General features: G+C 38.6%; 1 protein-coding gene across 1 annotated transcript in view; it reads right to left on the bottom strand.

The window, feature by feature from the left end:
• Positions 1-19,741, bottom strand: part of HSPBAP1 (HSPB1 associated protein 1) — a 34,470-nt gene extending 14,729 nt beyond the window's left edge. Inside the window, 7 exon segments of the mRNA XM_050977014.1 lie at positions 674-709; positions 711-764; positions 1,692-1,828; positions 5,590-5,774; positions 11,323-11,508; positions 14,197-14,201; positions 19,211-19,741. Of these exon segments, the coding sequence (XP_050832971.1) occupies positions 674-709; positions 711-764; positions 1,692-1,828; positions 5,590-5,774; positions 11,323-11,508; positions 14,197-14,201; positions 19,211-19,317 (710 nt within the window). The 5' untranslated portion in view covers positions 19,318-19,741.
• Between the last annotated feature and the right edge of the window lie 236 nt (positions 19,742-19,977).

The following is a 19,977-nucleotide window of genomic DNA, read 5'->3' as shown; positions in this document are numbered from 1 at the left end:
GCCCTCCAAGCTAGATCCTCTGAGGGGGCAGGGAATGACTAGGTTAGGAGGCTCAGGGTTAATCCTGCAGGCCCACAGCAAAGCAATATCATAAAGCAAAAAATTAAGAAGCCTAAGGGATGCAAGGAGGAAATTCAAGATAGCAACAAAGGGCTAAGGAGCTGTCCCTGGCTTTCCTGCAAAGGCAAATCTATTTAAGTTTAGCATAAGCTTATACTCTGTTACAAAGCCTGTCTTGTTTGTGAGTCTCAAAAGGGAATCTTTCTGCTCTGAAGAAGCACAGGATTCACAAGCTTGTGGAAGTTTGCAATCTATTTACAGGCTTTGTTCTGAAGAGGAAAACAACTTTGTCTTTTCAGGCTGTGCAAGGGCTTTGGATTTCTTTCCCTGAGAGGAAAACGGATTTTGGTCTACTTGAGAGGGAGGAAGTGCCTTGGGAAGGTGGACAGAATTGCTGCATGACACTGGAACTCTGGCTCGAGTTCAACATCTGAAGGTACAGATCAAAGAGGCTTGGCAGGTATTGTGTCTGCTACATCACTGTACTTATTTAGTACACCCAGTATTTAAATGAATCCTTAGAAGATTATGGAATTTAAGTCTCATGGTTTTCATTGAGATTTCTGGCTCCTGAATACAGTAAAGTGTCTGGACTTCAATGCACGATGCTTACTGATGTGATCTGAAGTCTACAGGATTGGCTGCAGCACAGCAGTGCTGAGGGAGGCTTCTAGAATGTCTCTGCTGCACATCCACCCAAGGACCTCAAGGTTGTTTACATACATGACTGAAAACCCTACACAGAGCTACCCTTCTTAGGGGTAAGATGATGACAAATTCATTTACCTCAGGCCTTAAAGCCAGTCAGCATGTGGCACTGCCCAGCTAAAAGGCAACACACCTGACTTCCAATCCTGCACCTTAAAAACACCACCACCACAATCTTACTGTTCTATAAAATGGCAGAGTAATTAATCCCATTGAAAAACCCATAGCAAATTTTTCCTTCCACTCTATACCATCAAACATAGAAAGTGTGTGCAACTTGTTCTGTTACTCTAGCACTACTCTAGCAAAAACAGATAACAACCCAAAAACCAAAAAAAAAAAAAAACCACCAACCCTGAAGCCAATATGCAAGGAAGGGAGAAAAACAAAGAATGGGAAAAAAAAAAAAAAAGACAGCATGCAAACAGGCAGAAAGATACAGCAACAGCCACATGCTCCCAAATGAGTTTGGAGCCTCAAATGTCCCTTTCAACTTTGCTCACAGCTGGCTGCTCCCATCCTGATGGTCCCCTTTTAAATTAATTCTAGCAGGCTATTAGAGGATCTTGCACAGACAATATTGTAAAAGTCTAAAGTAGTTTATTTCTATTTTGTTTGGGGGCTTTTTATTTTTAACTCTTTTCTTTCCTAATTCCAAATTCCTGAATTCATAACTACTAGGAAGATTAAAGTGTTTATAATTGGACCATTTTACCCACAGACTAGAAAATAAAATTGTGTAACTTCAGAACGCCCTGAAGTTCTGCCATTTCCTGTAGAACAGTTAGGGTGCTCTTCAGTCATTGAGAACTCAGAAAACTAAAATAATCAGGACCTAGAATTAATACTAAAAGAGTCCAAAACTAACTTTATGCACAGTATAACTCTCCCCTGTATTTACTGTATGTCTGTGCACTTTTTACCTTCCTTGTACTTGCAACACTAAGTTGCAGCCGTAGGAGTCCAAGTGGCAGGGGGTGTTTGCTCCTTCAGAACCAATCCACAATGTGCTCTCTTTTCCACTTCTTCCAGGAAAACCAAAGTCAGACCACCTTACATCCTACAGCAACAAAAAGGTTTATTTATGTAGGCTGTTGAACTGATTGACATCCTATCCTTAGTTCTGAGTGTCTCCTGTCTTCTCCTTCCACGGCTCATCACTCTTTATCCACTGCAACTGTTTTTTCTTGGTTGGGTTCTGGAACACACACAGTCTGTTCCCCTTCCTCCAAAATTCTCATTCCCACCTTTCATATTACTCAAGTTACTCCTTTGCTCTACAGAAGGATTGCCCAAATTCTCATGGCCACATGGGGCTTCTTTTCCTTTTCAAACACTCTTTTTTATCTTTCTCCACCCTTAACCATCCACCCAAGCTCAGGATTGCTTTTAGAAAAATTCTTACATATGGCATTTAAAAAGATAATGAAAGGAAAGAAGGAAAGAAAAATCCCTATTCCCTTTTCAAACAATTGATAATCTATGTGGAATTTTTGCTCTCGCCTTGCTCCTATTTCAGCTTTCTCCATGTAGTCTGGGAACACAGACTTTACCCCATCTGTGACCCAGTGTTATGCCAGGTTAAGTTTCTTATTATTTAATGGACACATTTGCAAATGCAGAGGCAGTGAACTTAACTTGATGACAGGGTAAGAAAGGGCAGAACAGGTGTACACATATTATGAACACAGTGCTGGATCTTTCCAGTCTGTTGACCCTCCCACAAGCAATCCCTTGGGGCTGACAGTTGGAAAGAGGCACAGTGAGGCATTTTTCAGACAATCCAATGGTTTTGCAGAATGGTTCTGTGTAGCTTGGATAAGGCTTTCCCATGTATCTACAGCTCTCCCTGCCACCTGCAGGGCCTGATCATTTGTTTATTGGAAAGCACTTGAGGAATACTGGCCAGAGATGCTGGCACCTTTTGGCTGGAGCCCCAGACTGAGCCTTAGAAAACAGAGATTAAATTTCTGGCTTCCTGATGATCTTGGGCAAATCACTTCATCTCTGAGTTTTATTTTTCCCATCTTGAAAAGGAAGATAATGGTATTTGTTCCATTTCAGTAAAGCACTTTGGGGTCATTCACATCACCTAACTTTAGGAACCTAATTTAATCTTGGCTCCTGCTCTAGTCAAAGCACTCTCAATCAAGCCTTGGAAAAGCCTCTCTTTTTCTGCTGTCTATAAAGAGAAAATAGGAATCTAGGAGTCCTAATTTAAGTATGTAAGCTTGCTGCTTGCAGACAGGTGGATGACTATCCTTTTTTAAGATCTATGGATGAGGAAAACTACAGCTAGACATTATAAGGATGACTTCACCAGGACTGTGCATCAAGAGAGTCTCAAAGTGAGTGATAGCCTTCCCAAAAATTAGGTGTTGCTAAAGATTCTGAATTTCAGAGTTATTGATTTTAAAGATATCATTTGAAAAAATGCAGAAGTGTAATATAAACATTTGTCAAAGACAGCAAAAAATAAAAAAAAAAAGTTGCTCCTATAGATTTCAGCAGGCATAAAATTTGAAATTCAATACAACTATTTCAGTGAAAAAGTTAAGCGTAGCACCATTTCTAGACTTTAATCTCACACCTAAATAGTTTTTATATTTTGTTACAATTTAAGTGAAAAGAAAGCACACATAATCAATATTAGATTTAAAAGAACTTTTTGAAGATGCTCCTGCTGTAGTTGAAGTGATTATGGGTAAAATAGTTTTTGACCAATGAACTGAAAAGGAACTGGTAGTATTACTGAAATCTTGTCACACTGGGTTCCTTTTCTACAATAAAAAGCCACAGTAAGAAGAAATGCACTAAAAGGTGTTCCAACCATAACAGATGGCACATTACTTGTGATATATATTGATTTCATTAGCTGCTTATAATGAAGTTAATCAGTACCCGTATGTCACTTTAAAAGGTCTCATTTCTATTTAAACCTCATGCATGTATCTTGCTCCTGATTTATATCTCAAATTCTGTAATGAAATATCAACTGAACAAAAAATGTAAGATGCTAGATATTGCTCATAGATTAGAATAATGGAATCATTACCTTAGCCCACACAACTGTAAATGATAAACAGTGCAATCTAAATTTCAAACAACTACTAAATGGCCCTATTAATCACTATAAATAACAGTGCAGTTGGCCTTCTTTTCCCCTTCAAATAACCTCACGTAAATCTAAATAAAATCTAGAAGGAAAAAAAGGAGTTATCATCAAATTCACACAAGAATGGAAGAGAATTTCTACAAAGAACTCCTTTGGCTGGTATAAATTGTATAGCAGTGTTTCAAAAGCCGTATGAGTGTGGAACTGATGAATGCATTTCTCTCCCATGCCTGTGAAAATGGCAGATGACATACACCATATTTGCTTGCATAACACCACCAGTTCTTTCCTTCCCAGATTCTGCTTTTCAAAAAAATCCATGGCATAGCCACTACGTGTGTCTGTTCTAAAACTGTAGAACAATCTGTTGTGTGTTAGGTCAGGTGATCAGGTTGTGGCATGGCACCTGCACAGACTCCTGGAGCCTCAACTTAGATCTTGAATGGGGGCAAGGAAAAGAAAGAGGCAGAAAAATGGTTGTTTCCTTCAAGTGTGAAGGAAGCAGTAGGATATTCAGGACTTCTGAGCTGCTATTGGCATGTGCTGGAAGACACATGGAAATGCTGTCTGTGGAAGCAGAAAAAAAGAAGACCAAGACAGGACCACAGAGAAAGTTGTGCAAAGATCTGGAGAAGCCTGAAACATCCCTGGAGCTCCCAGTTTAGTTCAGATAACACAAACCAGCCCAAGGTTATGTGATCCTGGTTATGTTTCAGTGTGCTCAGGAAGGGAAGGGGGAAAGAAAGGTAAGATGATCTCTGTGACCAATCCTTACCTTCTGACTGAAAGGAAAATCTGAAAAGTCTGAAAGTCTGAAAAAAGACTGATCACTGAAAAACACCAATTTTACAAAAGAATAAAATACATATGAGGAGCATGAGAAATGCTTTCTGAGGAAATAATTAATTTGAGAGAGCTCATCAGTTCATACCCATTGTCACCCCAGTGATACAGTGATTTTACAGGGAATTATGATTCCATTTTCACCTTTCAAAGTATAGAAGTGAATAAGCCTTTACTTACTCTTTATATCTTTTGAAGAAGCACACCTTTTGTATAGCTGTCCTTAATTTTGCCCTCTTACAATTTGCAAGGAGATGTAGCAGAAATGTAGATGAAGCAAGACATTGAAATAGGAGATAGGCACAGAGAAAATAAAAGGCAATACCTTGGGTAGTTGGCCTACTGTGTATGGTAATTACATACTTCCATGGACAGGTTACTTCCTGTATTTTACTGCCTCCACAGAATCTCTCCTCCTCACAAACAGTTAATCTAATTGTATTAAGGGAAAGATCTGAGCTACTTAAGAAAATGAGCCACAAGGCAAAACATGGAGCAAAGCCATGTTACAGCCTTGTTACTACAATGAAATACATGCCATCAATCCTCCCTCCTGAGTGGAGCTATTAATTTGGGTACCATTTGGGTGTAAGGTGGATCTGGCCTAAATGGGAAGAGAGTGATGCCAGGCTGGTAATTATTTTTTGTCACTTGGGGTGGTGTTTCTAAATTTATAAGGAGACCCAGAATTTTCATGGCTGCCATTTGGCAGATTTTAGTTAGCCTGAGAGCTAATACCTTTTATTTCAGAATTTTAAAATAAGTGGCCAAAGGAGCAGAGAGAGATAGCAGTAGAGATTTCAGAAGCTACATTAGATAATTGGCAATGGTTCAGCTAGGAAGAGATAATAATAATGTTTTACCTGGAAAATTTCTGGCTTGTCTTCAAATATCCTGGCAATGTACTTGTAGTCAGCATAAGCCCAGTATTTGGAGTAATCGTAACAACTGAATGGTCCAGAGAGACAAGAAGGCTGCCCACAACTCCAAGCCAAAAACTCCTCAAGTGTAGCTTTCACATAGCTACAACTGGTTTCAAACTGGGGAACTAGAGCAACAAAAGAAAAAATCAAATATTAAATGAGCATTGAGCATAGAACCAGTAAAAATAATACAGGTTCTTTCAGTTGTGGTTAAATGGAACATCAGATACAAATCTGACTAGGTAGCTTGACTCTGGTCAATAAAATGGTTCTCATGACCTTACTCATAAGTAAAGTCTGAGACTATTGCTTTTTCATTAAGGTTTAATTGAATGGCTGTTACCTTGAACTTGCTTTGAGACAAAAGCAGGCCAATAGTTAGTGTTGTTCTTCAGCACAGGAACTCAATAACACACCCAAGTTCACTAAACAACTTTGCTTCATCTACCTTCCTAAGTGTGAGTTGCAAATGTGCACAACAACTATTTCTGTATCCTTTATTTTGCCTGCATAGATTTATGCAGATGGGCTTGTTCATCTTACCCTTTCCCTAAAGCAATGACCAAACCAGTGTGGTCATGCATAGAAAGTGAGGTATGGAACCACACATATTCTGCCAATGATCCATTTTAAATGCTGTGTGCCCTTATTTTTCATTTGGGACTGACAAAAGCATATTGCAGTGTTCCTTGGCAGACACAGAATGTGTTTACCAGCAGGGTTTTGCTCCCAGCATGCTTTGGTCAGGCTGACTGATACAGCCTTTCAGCTCAAGGTCAGGTCACTTGGAGGGCCTGGAAGGTAACCCACATCACAGTATATTTTAATTGCAGTTATTCAGAGATCTTCATTTCCTGCTGCCACTAAGTGTGCCATCTTCAAAGAGACTTATCCAGTTTAAAAAAATATTACTTTACTATAACTACTACTGGGGAAAAATTACTGCAGCCTGCATGAATGACAATGACAGAGCTGCAATTTAATCTTGTGTAACTTGCATAGAGCTTCACAGAAATGGGATCCTTTCACTGCTGTGCAGCAGCAGCCCTTGGTTCTTTACCACTTTCATTTTGTTACTGCAGCAGTTCTCACAGAGTCTCATACAGCTTTTACAAACCTTTATCACTATTATTTTCCATTGTAGTAGCATAGGTAGTGGTTTCCTTCCCACTACTATCAAATCATTACCTTAAAGTGTCAGTGGATGGGCTCCCTACCCAAGGACTGCATACAAGACATATAAACCACTTGCAAGTCACAAAATCACAGCCAAAACGCTCTGTATTTGATCCCCTATCTGTGTTGCAGTCCCTCTCCTGATATCCAGGTTTTAATGCAATGTTTATCATTTTACTAAAAGGTGGTCTGACAGAAAGATTAGACAAAAGATACAAGCACTACTGAGGGTGCCTTAATATCTGTATTACTTTCATGAGAAAAAAGAGGACACTTTTTCACTTCATGACACTCTTAGAGCACTGCCTATTTTCCAAGCTAACTCAGAAGCAAATGTTTTAAAGGCAAGAAATATGCTCTTTCTACCTCACAGCATATTTCACTCTCAGTTTCATTAAAAAAAAATCAAACTATGAAAGGCAAGACTATCTTGTAGAATACAATCTCCTCAGGCCAGGGTTCTTGGTTTGATTTATACCTTATTCAGTACCAAGGTGTGAGTGCTTATGGAAAAAAAATAGTAATAAAAACCATTATTTGGGCAATCTAGACAGTTTGCTTAGATGGGTTTGTAGGTTGTAGGGTGCAACAAGGGTGAAAATGTTAGCAATGAGCAACAGAAACCAAGAACATTGTTAACCAGTTTGCTAATACGTAATGATTTAAAGCTGAGGGTGTTTTGTAATTGACAAATTGCAGATTAAGCCATGCAAGTCTAAAGTAGGCTGCCAGTTCTGTCTGATGACATGGTACCTCAAGGCATAACAGTCCTCCTCTTTCCCCTAATACCACAGATTGAAATTGGAGGGAAGGAGAGAAGGAAAAGGTGGGTTTTAGAGAAGCAGCTCTTCTCCTTAGTTAAGGTCTGGTTCTGACAGTTGCCAACATCTGTTCTTCTCAGAGTGTTTGCAATGTGTACTAAGGAAAATGTAGGAAAAAAAAAAGGTACAATAGCCTTAGAAAACACCTAAAGCTCCATTAAGAATGCAAGTGAAATATCTTCTCAATTTCTTTAAAGAAAACCAAACCCCTATTCACAGCTGCTGGGGAATTAAACAGATAATCTAAGCAAGAAATAGCCACTTCATGCTTTAACAAAGCACAGGCGTACTCACAAACAAAAAAACCTGGCCATGCACATCCAACTCCAATAACCACTTCAGATCTCAGCTTTATGCAACATTTAATCAGTGTACAGTATTTGTACTGTATTTTCAGCCTTCTATTCAGCTACTGATTCTGCAGCCACCTTTGCAGTCTCCCTCTATATCAAACATCAGAGATCTGAATTCTTTTGCCATCCTTAGTGATAAAACCTCTTGGCAAGATGGTCAAGTTGCAGCCCTTTTCTATCCAACTGCACATCTGACAGCATCAGCTCTATCCAGCATCAGTGAGAGAAACATCCTCCAGAGATCCTGTGACTCAGAAACTGATTAGCATGACAGCTTCTTGTTCTCTCCAGCTTCTTCACAGTAAACTCATTGTTGATTCATTTTACTATGCAACCACCAAAAACGGTCAAAGCAAGAAATGGCTGCATACAGAAGTCAGTTCTGTGTAAGTTTTCTTCTTACTTTGTGCTGGTGTGCTCCAGGTAGCCCTCAGACACAATGGCTGTAATGCCACATTTTCTCTGTAAGAAGCAAAACTTCTGAAGCTTTGGCCCATCCCTTATCCCACATCAGAAGAATAAATCTTTTAGTGTGGCTGGAACCAGATGGGTAGGGATTTCCTGATTAATAGCATCTTCACTGTTCTTGTAATGAACTCTGGTACTCTCTTTGAAGGTATGTTTTGTCAATGCTTAGTCCTCTGACTGTAGGTTTTTTCCTCTCTTATGGACATAAACTGTTTAACCTGTATAATCAGACAGAATACTATCAAACACACAGGTACAAATAATGTACACAAATAATACTGCTAGCTCTCACATTTTTTCCATGTTTTGAATGTGCCATCCACGTTGATATGCTTCAGGAAGTTACAAACTAGTAAGAAAAGCAAATATAAAATCCTTGCAACTCTCACGAAGTTGCCCCATTTGCAATTCTCACTCTTGTACATTAAGGAATCTTCAGCTTGGGAAACCCATCCAGATGCAGATGTGGCACTAAAGAAAGATGAGGAGTTGCTGCAGTAAGAGATCTCCATGAATTTTGAGTTTTCCAGATGAACCTCACTTAAATAACCTCAGAAACTCTGAAGCTGCCATTTCAGAGTGTCACTAGAATGTGCCTTTAAGCAGGAGAGTGAATTTTTTCTTCTGCATTTCCAATTCCATAGCAGTAGTGGTCCCACCTAGTCTTAAGGCAATAAACCTCTTGTGGATATGGAAGGAATATTGAGAGAGAGATCAATGCAATTTTAGTTGTATTCTAAAATAAAAATTCTGTTCTCCCTCTGAGCAGATGACTGGCTCTGTTTCACCCAGGAAAGTTAGCAGGAACAATAAGAAAGAGAGGCCCTCATTAAAAGTAGTTTTAAGTATGCAATAGTGAGATCAACCACCTTCCAAATGACAGTGGCACATGGAAGGTATTACATTATTTCAGACTGCAAGATGGCTTGGATAATGGCTTCACTAATATATTCTTATATTGAAAATTTTTTATGGCATCACAGGTCTCATTCAGTTACAATATAACCCCTGAAGGCTGTACCAATCTCCTTGAAGACAATTCCAACCAACATTACCACGTAATGGAGGTGCCTGGAGACAAACTGATTGCTGCACAGGGATAAATGGCTTTAGGAAAAAGTGAAATGCAGTTAGATGCTCCAAGATGTAAATTCCAATTTAAATCCATTCTGTATCTCTAGTGACTACAAGTTATTGTTAAGTGATGACTCTTATCTACTCAGTTGGTAACATCAATCTGTGACTTAGCTACATAACACTCCACCAGTCCAATCAGAAACTCTGCCAGTTGGAACATCCATCTGGCTCTCAAAAAGTGCCTACTAATTAATGGAGAGTAGGACCAAAACTACTTTTTTTTCTGGAAGGCCTTGTGTGTTACAACTCAGATATATTAATGAGGTGTAAGGTAACAAGGTATATAGGGAACAAGGAAAATGTCATATATATATATATATATATATATATATATATATATATATATATATATATGCGCTTCACCTTCTCTATTGGCAATGGGATGCATTTCACACTTAGTGGAAGAATTAGGTGGTACCTCACTGAACTACAGAGATATTGCAATGAAGATGTGTACCAAGGATTTAATTCTACACCTCAGTTTTCCCATCTGCAGAAAGCGAGTAAATAATATCTGTTCCCCCCAGGAATGGCACAGAAATCATTAATCCAGGCTGGTAAAATGCTTTGAAATCCTAACAAGCCAAGCATTTTCCCTCTAACACTTCTTTTTCATCACTTCTCTTGCAAAAATTGAACATGAAATAACATGGTCATGATGCTGTGAAGAAAGCAAATTTCACAGTGTTAAGTAAGACAGTATGATGTAATCCACTTTCACTAGAACTGGCAGACCCTCATCTGGATTCTTTTTGCAGACTCTACATTCCAAGAAAGAGGAAGTCCAACTGAAAAAGGTTAGAAGACTACAGAAAGAATAGTTGTGTGGGGTCTAAAAGACCATGACATATTAAGTATTTTTAAAGTGGATTTTTCTGGCCTAAGGGTTAAAGAAATTCTAAAGGTAGTCAAGATACTTTATAGGCAGAAGGGAGAAAGTGCATGGCAAAATGTATTTTGGTATGTTGTTGGGAGGGCAAAGGATGTAAAGGGCAGGGATAAAGCAGTGCAGATCCTTTCAAGTAGATAGCAGATGGAACATGTTTCTTCTATCTTCCCTCCATGGGAATGAAACTCAGTCTGTCCATGGACACACTACTGTGTGCCTACAGACAGAGATGAAGTTGTGGTATTTAAAATCCAGTCAGAAAATTGTCTTTCTCCCATGGCATATTCCAAGATCTAAGAGTGAATTTGGAGGGTTAGCAGTGAAATTATTGCACTGGTGTCAAATGATTTTCTTAATGCTTTATACTTCTATCATGTCTTTCATCACAGGACCTTAAAGTACTGAAAATCACCTAAGTCTTAAAAACCTCTGGAGGAAGGTGAGAATTACCACCTAACAGATCAATACCCCAAGTCTGGCTAATTATTTAACAGATTCCTTTACACAGTCAGGCTATGGATATGGAAGCTCAGCTTGTGTGAACAATCTGACCATGTGTAAGACTGGGACCAAACACACACTACAGCGCAAGGAAGGAACACTGAGAGACTTGGTTCTTAAATGCTGGTGTTACCCACCAGACCTCCTACTAAGGAAAAACACATGAGAAAGAGAAGGGAGAGTTCTGGGGCCAAATCCCATTCCTAAAAAAAAGGCCTGCAATGAAAAGCAATACATGAGAGAAAGAACAGGTATAATGAAAAAGCAGATAATTGCAGGACCTGGAAAAGAGGCTTGTGACATTAATGCCTGTCCACTTCATTCTCACCTAAATCCACTGTCTTCAGGCCCAGCCTAAACTGGATTGTCTTTCCCTCCAACACAGCAGAAAGGTATTTCACATTCCAGTGCAGGGCTGGCCAGTTGCCAGCCATGTTACAGAAGACTGCAGGTTGCTGTAGAGACATCACAATTTCCTTGGTTTTCTCAGGAGTAAATGGTTTGACATCTGCATCTATGTAAAGAAAAAAAACAGATAGAGATGATTTATCATACATGAAGTGTAACTTACCATCTTCCATGGGACAGAAAACAATAAGGACTAAGACCTTTGTTTATGACTGATTGATTGTTTTATTACATTTGTAGATTTTTTAAAAATCAAAGTTGTACTGCAAACACTGGAAGAACTAAATTAAAGTTTAAAGCTTTAATTAAGTATTAAGCTTTTGTAGTGCATAAAATATAAAGAAAAAAATAAAAATAGGCACATGCTTAGAATTTTCACTTGTATGTTAGGCAATAAAGCACTGTAGCCAAACTGCTTAGAAATAGGGTAACAATAAAACAAACTTGCACATAATGTTCAGAGTTTAGAGAATGTAAATTTAATGAGTAGAGGTTTTTTTGCATGGGATTCTTTCCAAAATTGTAGTGTATTGTCAGAGGTAGCAAACCAGCTCTCCATGTTTTCTCTTTAAACTGAGGAACAGTAGCACAACCAATCACCAGGTATTTTTGAAGTGATTTAAAATTTCATCAACAGAATTTTAGAAAAAGGAAATTATGCCAATCCAAGAACTAAATTAACCCAAGATTTCCATTTATTTCTTTGCTGTTTAGAGATCTATATGCCCCACTGAAACTGTCAAGCTGAAATGCTGGCAATCTTGAATTAACTCAGCACCTTCAGAACAACTTTTCTTAAGGGACACATTCAGAAAGAAAATCTGGAGTGTTTTAAGAGGAATGACATCTCCATTGAGTGGAAGAGGTGGACTGCAGCTTCAGATCATAAAAAAATCCATTCATTATTTTAACCTCTATTAAAGTTAACTCATCCAGAATTTGTATTTGTATAATGGCTAAGATTTAACATACTGAATTGATACACGTGGCTCCTCCTGACTTCCAGCAGTTTATTTAAAACAAACAAACCCATTCAATTCAATCATTGTATTTAGGGGTCAAATGATGGTCTGGCATACACGATGAGTTAAATAAATACAGGCCAAGAAAATTTCCTTCCCCTCTGGATGCTAATTTTGCCTGTCATTCCTCCCCATGAATGGGAGATAGCAGAGAACCACCCAGTGGCACATGGGGCAACCCTGTGGAGACAACTGGGGGAAACACTAGATGACCCACTGGGAACAATGTCACTGAGAAAAGTTCTTCAGGATTAATTTAAATGCAACAAAAATCCAAAATAAATCTATGAATGCTGAAGTGGGAACGGCAGGAATAAGAGGTGTTCTGTGCATGCTGTGTGCTGTATCTTGTTGGTAACTTTTGTGAGTCCCTCTTCTTTCAACAGGGCTTATACTCCCACATAGCTGTGCTTTTTGGTTTTCTAAATTAGGCTGCTATCTTCACACAAACTCAATGGGTCTCTTATTCCACAGACTTCCAGGGAAACCAAATCCCTCACTTTTCCCCTCATGAAAACTCCATTGTGAAGCTTTAAAACTAAAGACCTCTGGTATTTTATCTTCATGGACATAACAATTTTAAATGGCTTCTCTTTCCTAAGGCAGACAACAGGAGGGAATTTGGATTTTGGTATGTTTTCCACATTTGCTCTCATAGGCAGAGCAACACTTGACAGGATGGTGTTGCTGTGACACAGAGATGTCTCTGACACTTGGCCTTCAGTCTCACACCCAGCCACTGACACAACCAGGACATAAGGAGGCCTCATGGGGACCATATGTCTCACCATATGCTCTTCCCTACCCCAGGAGGAGACTCTGGGGCTTCCCAAGGAGCAGGTTGGCACACCTAGGGGAGCAGCTCCAGAGCAGGCACAAAGGCCATCTGCAGACACAGGGCACATGCTGCTGAGCCACCAGGAGCTGCCTGGAGGCATGGCAAGAGGGGAAAGCTCAGCGTGTTTATTCACAGCCATTCTGGTAAGAGCTAACACAAGACTTGGTCCAGATATGAACTCCCCCAGGGGGTTTATAAAACTTCTGTCTTTCACCAGGGCAATTATAATATTGTACAGAGGTGCTTTCACCATGTGGGACCTGGCAGGCCTTACCTACCTTTCAGATTTTCCAGCTCATAAAAATGAAATCACATCTGCTTAGGCCATGTTTATCACTGCGTGGTTGTCTTTTTGACTACTCAGGGTTTTTTTTTTTTTCTTTTAGGGCACTACATTTAAGTATTTTAGAGAATGTAAATGCAAATAAATGCAAGAAACTGGTGACACCTTTTTGGAGGATTTTGTAAAGCTGACTTTTATTGCAAAAGTTTCAGGTTTATCCTGTAACTTCAATGAACAGTTGGGATGTGCTACAAAAGCAGAAATTTTACTGGAAGAGACAGGAAGGCTCTTTGAAGCCAACTGTTGATTCTGTGTGGCTTTCTAATGTGATTTCCACATGCACATCATGCTTTTGCAAGGTGTGGTTTTAACCATAGGGCATACACACACAGTGGGGAGCTCAGAACTGAAGCTACTTGGAGACTAGGCCACTGGCAAACAAAAAACCACAATTAGGCTAAATAGCCTCTCCTCTTCTGAATGATTGTCATGTCACCATGTTTAGTTGTAAACATATTTCCCTATAAAATCAAGGAAAAACAAAAGAGGACAGTCTGTCTTACTAAGATGCTAATAATTCCTATCTTCAAACAGTACTAAAATCTTTGTTAAATGAGTATATATCTTCTCCTGATATAGATAATCACATACAATACCTGTAATGCACAGTGACACCTGAAACATTTTAGAAAATTTAAAGACTTAAATAAATATACATAAGGGATTTTTGCAAAGACAAATGCAGATTCTTGCTAGATCTGTGTGAAGAATCTGTGTCTTGATTCACCTTTGTATATTTCTTGGTGAGAACAGAGTCAGCTAAATGTAATTCTTTCCCTATAACACTTGTCATGCATATCTAAGTGCCTGCTAGAAAAAAGACACTTGATAAAAGGTAAATATCATATAATACAGCAAACAGATATTATGATAATTTGGAGAACTCTGCTCAAGACCAACAGAGATTTCTGATGGAACCATATGCTGCTGTAGGAGTGGAAAAGTAATTAAAAGATATATCTGAAGATAGAAGATCTAAAGAGAGATTAGCAGGGTTATAGTTTAAAATAATAATTTCCTTAGTTATTGTTATCATAGTTTCACAAAAACCTTATAAACTGGGCTGTTGCCTCTTGGTATTTTTTAGCCTGAGATTGATGGTAATTGAGTCCAAGGCAAAACCTGAGGTTGCGTAGCATGTATAAGCACACACATTTTGGATACAGATGTGCATAAGTAAAAGGTGAACAAATAAAATGTGTAGCAAAGAAGAAAAAAATCCATTGCACATCTTAGGCATTAAATATCAAATTCCTGGGGGAGACTGGGTAGCAGGAGAGAATAGAAATGCATATTCCCTTGAAAAAGAAAAGCTCTGTGGGAGTCTTCATTTTCGCAGCTGTACTCTGATCCACAAGAGAAAAGGAATACTTCAGCTTAGCTCTTTCTATCAGGCTCAACAAATGGTGTGACTTCACAGTACAAAAGGAAGCAGGAATAATTTGTCTCATGTTTTGACTTTACCCAAGTCATGTACAGAATCCAACCAGGAACTGAAAAAATGAACCAAGTTTTAGCTCAAGTTTTGTAACTGTAGCAGCTTATATAATTGGGAAAAAACATAGGTGTTCTTTGGAAAGACAACACCTGGCCAAATAGATCTTCCAATTAAAAAAAGAAAGCTCTCCAGTTGTCTTTACACAAAGTACTGTCAAACATTAAGCCTCATCCAGACTTAGCACTGAGGGCAGGTAAAAGAAAAGTAATGAATTGGCCAAGTACTCTCCAGTAGACTTTGTGCTTCTGAAACAGAAAATAATTTAATGTTTCTGATTAACAATTTTTCTGAATAACTGAGTAGGGTTTGGGAATTAACAGTTTAGCACAGCAGGCAGTCTGACTAAAAGTGGACTTGATCAAAGTTGTTCAGAAGTTAAATGTACAGTCATTAAAAAGCTAAATGTACTGTCATTCATTTAAAATAATTTAGCAAATTATAAGAGTTCATTAGTGTGTGGCAGTTGGCTTCTGCCAAAACACCCTGCTGCTTAAATATGAGATTTAATAGAGAGGTATTAAAATTATTTTCTAAAATAGGGAGTACAAGGAAATCCTGGTAATGTATTTGGTACATGCATCATCAAATTGTTTTTCTAGCAAATCTGTAATGCTCCCTTTTCCTTACTTTTATTAAAAAAAAAAAATAGAATTTAAAAAATACATTTTGAATACATTAATACAGAGCAGCCAGGTGAGTAAAAAAAAAATCACCTTAACTATTAGAAACTCTAGAAATTTAACTATTCAACAACCAGGAGTGGGAAAAGAGAAGGTATGGGGGAAGATGAGCAAACTCCCCAAACTAAATATAAGAGACTTGCTTTGGAGGTCAGACTTAATGGTTTCACAGTACATTAACTCTGTAAATTAAAAAACCAACTTTAAATAATCTGCATGTGATTACAACACTATGCACTATAATCAGCCTCCTCTGGGCAAACAGAATGCCTCTACATATACATGTGTAGTTTTCAGGATAGGCTGCACCAATGTCTAGGTATTAGCTGCTAGCCAGCTATTGCTGCTGCTATTAGTTTTGGCTGAGGGAATGTTAATGCTGTGAATGCACACAGCCAGCAGGCAGCTACCCCAGATGTGCAGATGTTTTGGTTGCTGAAGGAGAGGTGGCAGTTGCTTGGAGACTCTGGACAGACCAGTCTGCACTTGTCAGACTGGCAGGCACAGCTCACTCTGGCAGGCTGCAGCCAACACAGCCTTCCTTCCTCTCCAAGACTGCTACCGCAGAAGAAGGGCAGCCAAAGGGAGAAAAGAAAGACGCTAAATGAGGAATTTGGACTCAATTTCCAGTGCTCCTGTGGCAGGGCTGAACATCTTACAGTTTTTCTTACAGGAAGTTGAAGTGACTTCAGACGTGAAATAAGATAGAAGTGGGAGCCATGCCCAAACCTCATCTTGTCCTTCCGATAAAGCAACGGGAATTGCTGCCAGACTCTTTAGGGGGGAGTAGGGGCTGAGCCCAGAACACAGCCCCGGGAGGGACCTCCCCCCGCTGCTCTAAATGACAGTGCATCATCTCAAGCATAGGAAATTCTTCCCCTAAATGCCCTAAGGCTCCTCCTCGAAAGCTCCTCCTGAACCCCTGGCCAGCTCCTGCCTGGTGTCTCTCCTCCATCCTGCCGTGCAGGTTTAGAATGCAGTCCTGCCAGTTTTCAGCTCATGAACTGAATGCCGAATGACCTCAGCTACTCTGGTCTCCTCCAATAGAAGAAATGCTTGAAGGAAAAGGCTGTGGTCTTTAACCAAAACCTTCTACCAGGATATAAAAAGATAGAGTATTCTTCCTTAAGCTAGGCTGCCAAAATTCCACCTTTCTGTTAGTCTGTGGGGTGTAAATTACACACACCTGCTACTGAGGAAATTCAGTAGCTGAACCACTTCTTCCCACTAGCTCATTGGCACTGATACACATTTCTGACATTTCCCAATAAACAGAAAATTTAATACAAAATTCAATACTAATATAGCATTATAATTGAGGGTAAGGGATCTGACATGTCAGGAAGTTAGTATGTATTTCTAAGAAAAAAAACCCAATTTGTTAATATTATAAGAAAAGTTTATTTGTATTAATTTTTTTGCATTTCTTTTTATTTGTATTTCTATTCCTTGTCAGTAGTAAGTATGAAAGCATTACTCTTAAATAGATGAATACATTGTATAAAATTCACTGTCAGTAACTGTAACCAATTGTGACTTTATTGTTGTTCAGTCCTGCAAACTTGACTGACAAGAACTCCAAAATGGCAGCAACAAAAGAATCTAAATCTCATTTCCCATAAGCTGTGTAGTAAATAGTCAATAGTATTCTCAAAATACATGTTTTTTTCCCTACAAGCTATTGTAATAAATAGTAATTAACACAATGGAGCCTTTTGAATTTGATCCTAAGAGGAGTTATGATGGTAGTATACATGACCTTGTTCACCATCATACTGCACAGGATACAAATTATGATTAATGACTGAGTCAATTAGAAGTATAATTAATTGTCAGAATGAAATTATACTTTAAAAGAGTATAAGAAGTTTTTGAATTACATGGATTATCGACTTGAAAGAGATCCACCATATGAACCTCAAGAACAGTTTCTGGAAAGCACAATAAGGGAATTAGATTCAGGGATTGCCTGATTCAGGGATTATTATATGAATACTAAGGAAAAAGCATGGCTATTATTTCATTGTTTACATCATTCCATTTCTTTCAGCTTGGCTAAAACAACCAGAAGTGCCTTTAATCTTTGCTTCAAATTGCTATTTCTGTTCATAAAGAACAGAAATATCGTGCTGCAACATGAATTCTGTCAGTGAAAAACTGTTAACAGTGCATGCTTTGAATCCTGGGGTTCATATAGACCCAGACCATATAGGTTCATGTAAAAATATTGCTTTGACATAATGTCAACAATACACTTGACCAAAACAGCCCACAAAAATGTGAACTACCAAGGTTTTCTAATTTAATTTTCAACCTTAACATGTTCATGTTAGTTCTGGTTTTTAATATAACTATTAAACATAAACTCTTCTTTAGCTGAAAAAGCACAGCCTTTTTACATAGAAGCTCATATTTCACAACTTTGTGATACATTGAACTGCTGCTAGTGATGTCAACGTATCTTTAGCATTTTCCCTCCAGAGATTTCCTTTATCTTTTCTTTTTCAAATAACAACTGCCTGCGAAATTTCTCTATCTGTAAACACCAAGACTAAATATCAGAGAAGATCAAGGACTGCAGGCCCAAGTTTCTACTCAGATCTCCATGAACTCCTGTTGTAATCAGCTGCATCTGCATTTCTGGAGACTGAAGGTGACCTTTAATTATACAACAAACTATGACAGTGCTGCTGCTTTGAATTTTGGAAGTTTCTTGCAATATGCAAAATCTACCAAAACTCAGTATTTTTCAACCTATCAGTAAATAGGGAAAACTCCTTACAGTGGAAGAGTTTCAATATTTTCATATTCTTTTTAAACATTGACATCATTCAACTCAACATTGTCTGATGTAATACTACTATTAGAAGGAATTATGTATTTTATGTCTGATCTTCAAAAGTATGAATTTTACATAGAATTTTAAGATAACCCCCTGAACATTAGCAAAATAATAAAACTGCGAAAGGTTAAAGTTGCACTTTTATACCAAGACATCCAAACTACCTTACCACTGCTCTTTTTAAAAATACTCTTACAGAACCCAACATCTCATGCTACCATATCTACTCCCAAGAATTTCATTGTGTCTGTGATCACAAAGCATAGAATAGTTTAAACTATTTATTAATATATGTCCCTGTTGAGAACAGCACAGACAAAGAAATAATCGATTCAGCGTCTTCTTTCTATATGAAATTACATGACAGAGTCACATTTTCAAAGACACAAGCAACATTTTGTGAGCTTTATGTCCTCAATATGGATTTGATGCCAAACATCTACCCAGGCAATCCGGTCTTCAGACAACTCATTTGCAGAGCTCACAGCATACCTATGGTATGACAGCTAAACGTGACTAGACCAACAGAAACAAACTCCCTAATGTCTACATTGTTAATTATAGTGAGAGAGGTAATTAAGTTACCCCTTGTTGCTACCATGTAAGACAACAGGAGAACAATGGCACAGTTTGATAAGAAATGAGAAACGTGCACCAGAGACACAATGGACAGACAAGTACCAGAGCGCCATGACTCTCTTCTTGCTGCCACCAGAGACAATGAGAGCTGCACTGAGGCAGTCCTAGTGCAAAAAAATGGTGAAGATTTTCACCTTGTACTTCCCAAATCAAGCCTAACATACTGTGACTCAGTTCATTTGCATAATTCTCAGGTTTTCAGGAAGACAGGAAACCATCAGCCTTTGAAAATTAATTTCCTTAACATAACTTTGGGGTGTAAAATACTCCACTGATGTCATTTGCGGTTACTTGCACATGGTGGCCCTGAATAAAATGAGACAATATAGGGGCAGTAGTCTGCTGCAGCTGGAGTTCCAGCACAAACTCCCTAAAATGTCTAAGACATGGAGCCTGAAGGCTAAGTGAGGTAGGGAAGTAGCCAACAAAATTACCTTGATGAAAGACATAATGTATCTTCTACCTCCCCCTCAAAGAAGATACAATCATCACTTACATGTTCATCATTAAGAAGGTGATGAATGGCAGAACAAGCAGAAATGGAGCTCAGAATGCTTTAAATGTGCTCAAAGCCCAAGTGAGATGTGACTTTTGCATCTTCCTTTTGAGAGCTGCAGTAAAGAACCTACAGTGTGGTGTACAGGGAATCTAGTGACACGTCTTTCATTAGCCAGCCACAAAGGCAGACTCCACAAGAAAAGGTGGAAAATCCC

This window comes from Serinus canaria, chromosome 7, assembly GCF_022539315.1.
Source record: "Serinus canaria isolate serCan28SL12 chromosome 7, serCan2020, whole genome shotgun sequence".
Taxonomy (NCBI): Eukaryota; Metazoa; Chordata; class Aves; order Passeriformes; family Fringillidae; genus Serinus; species Serinus canaria.
Note: the sequence above shows the minus strand (reverse complement) of the source record. Positions and strands in the feature narration are given on the sequence as shown.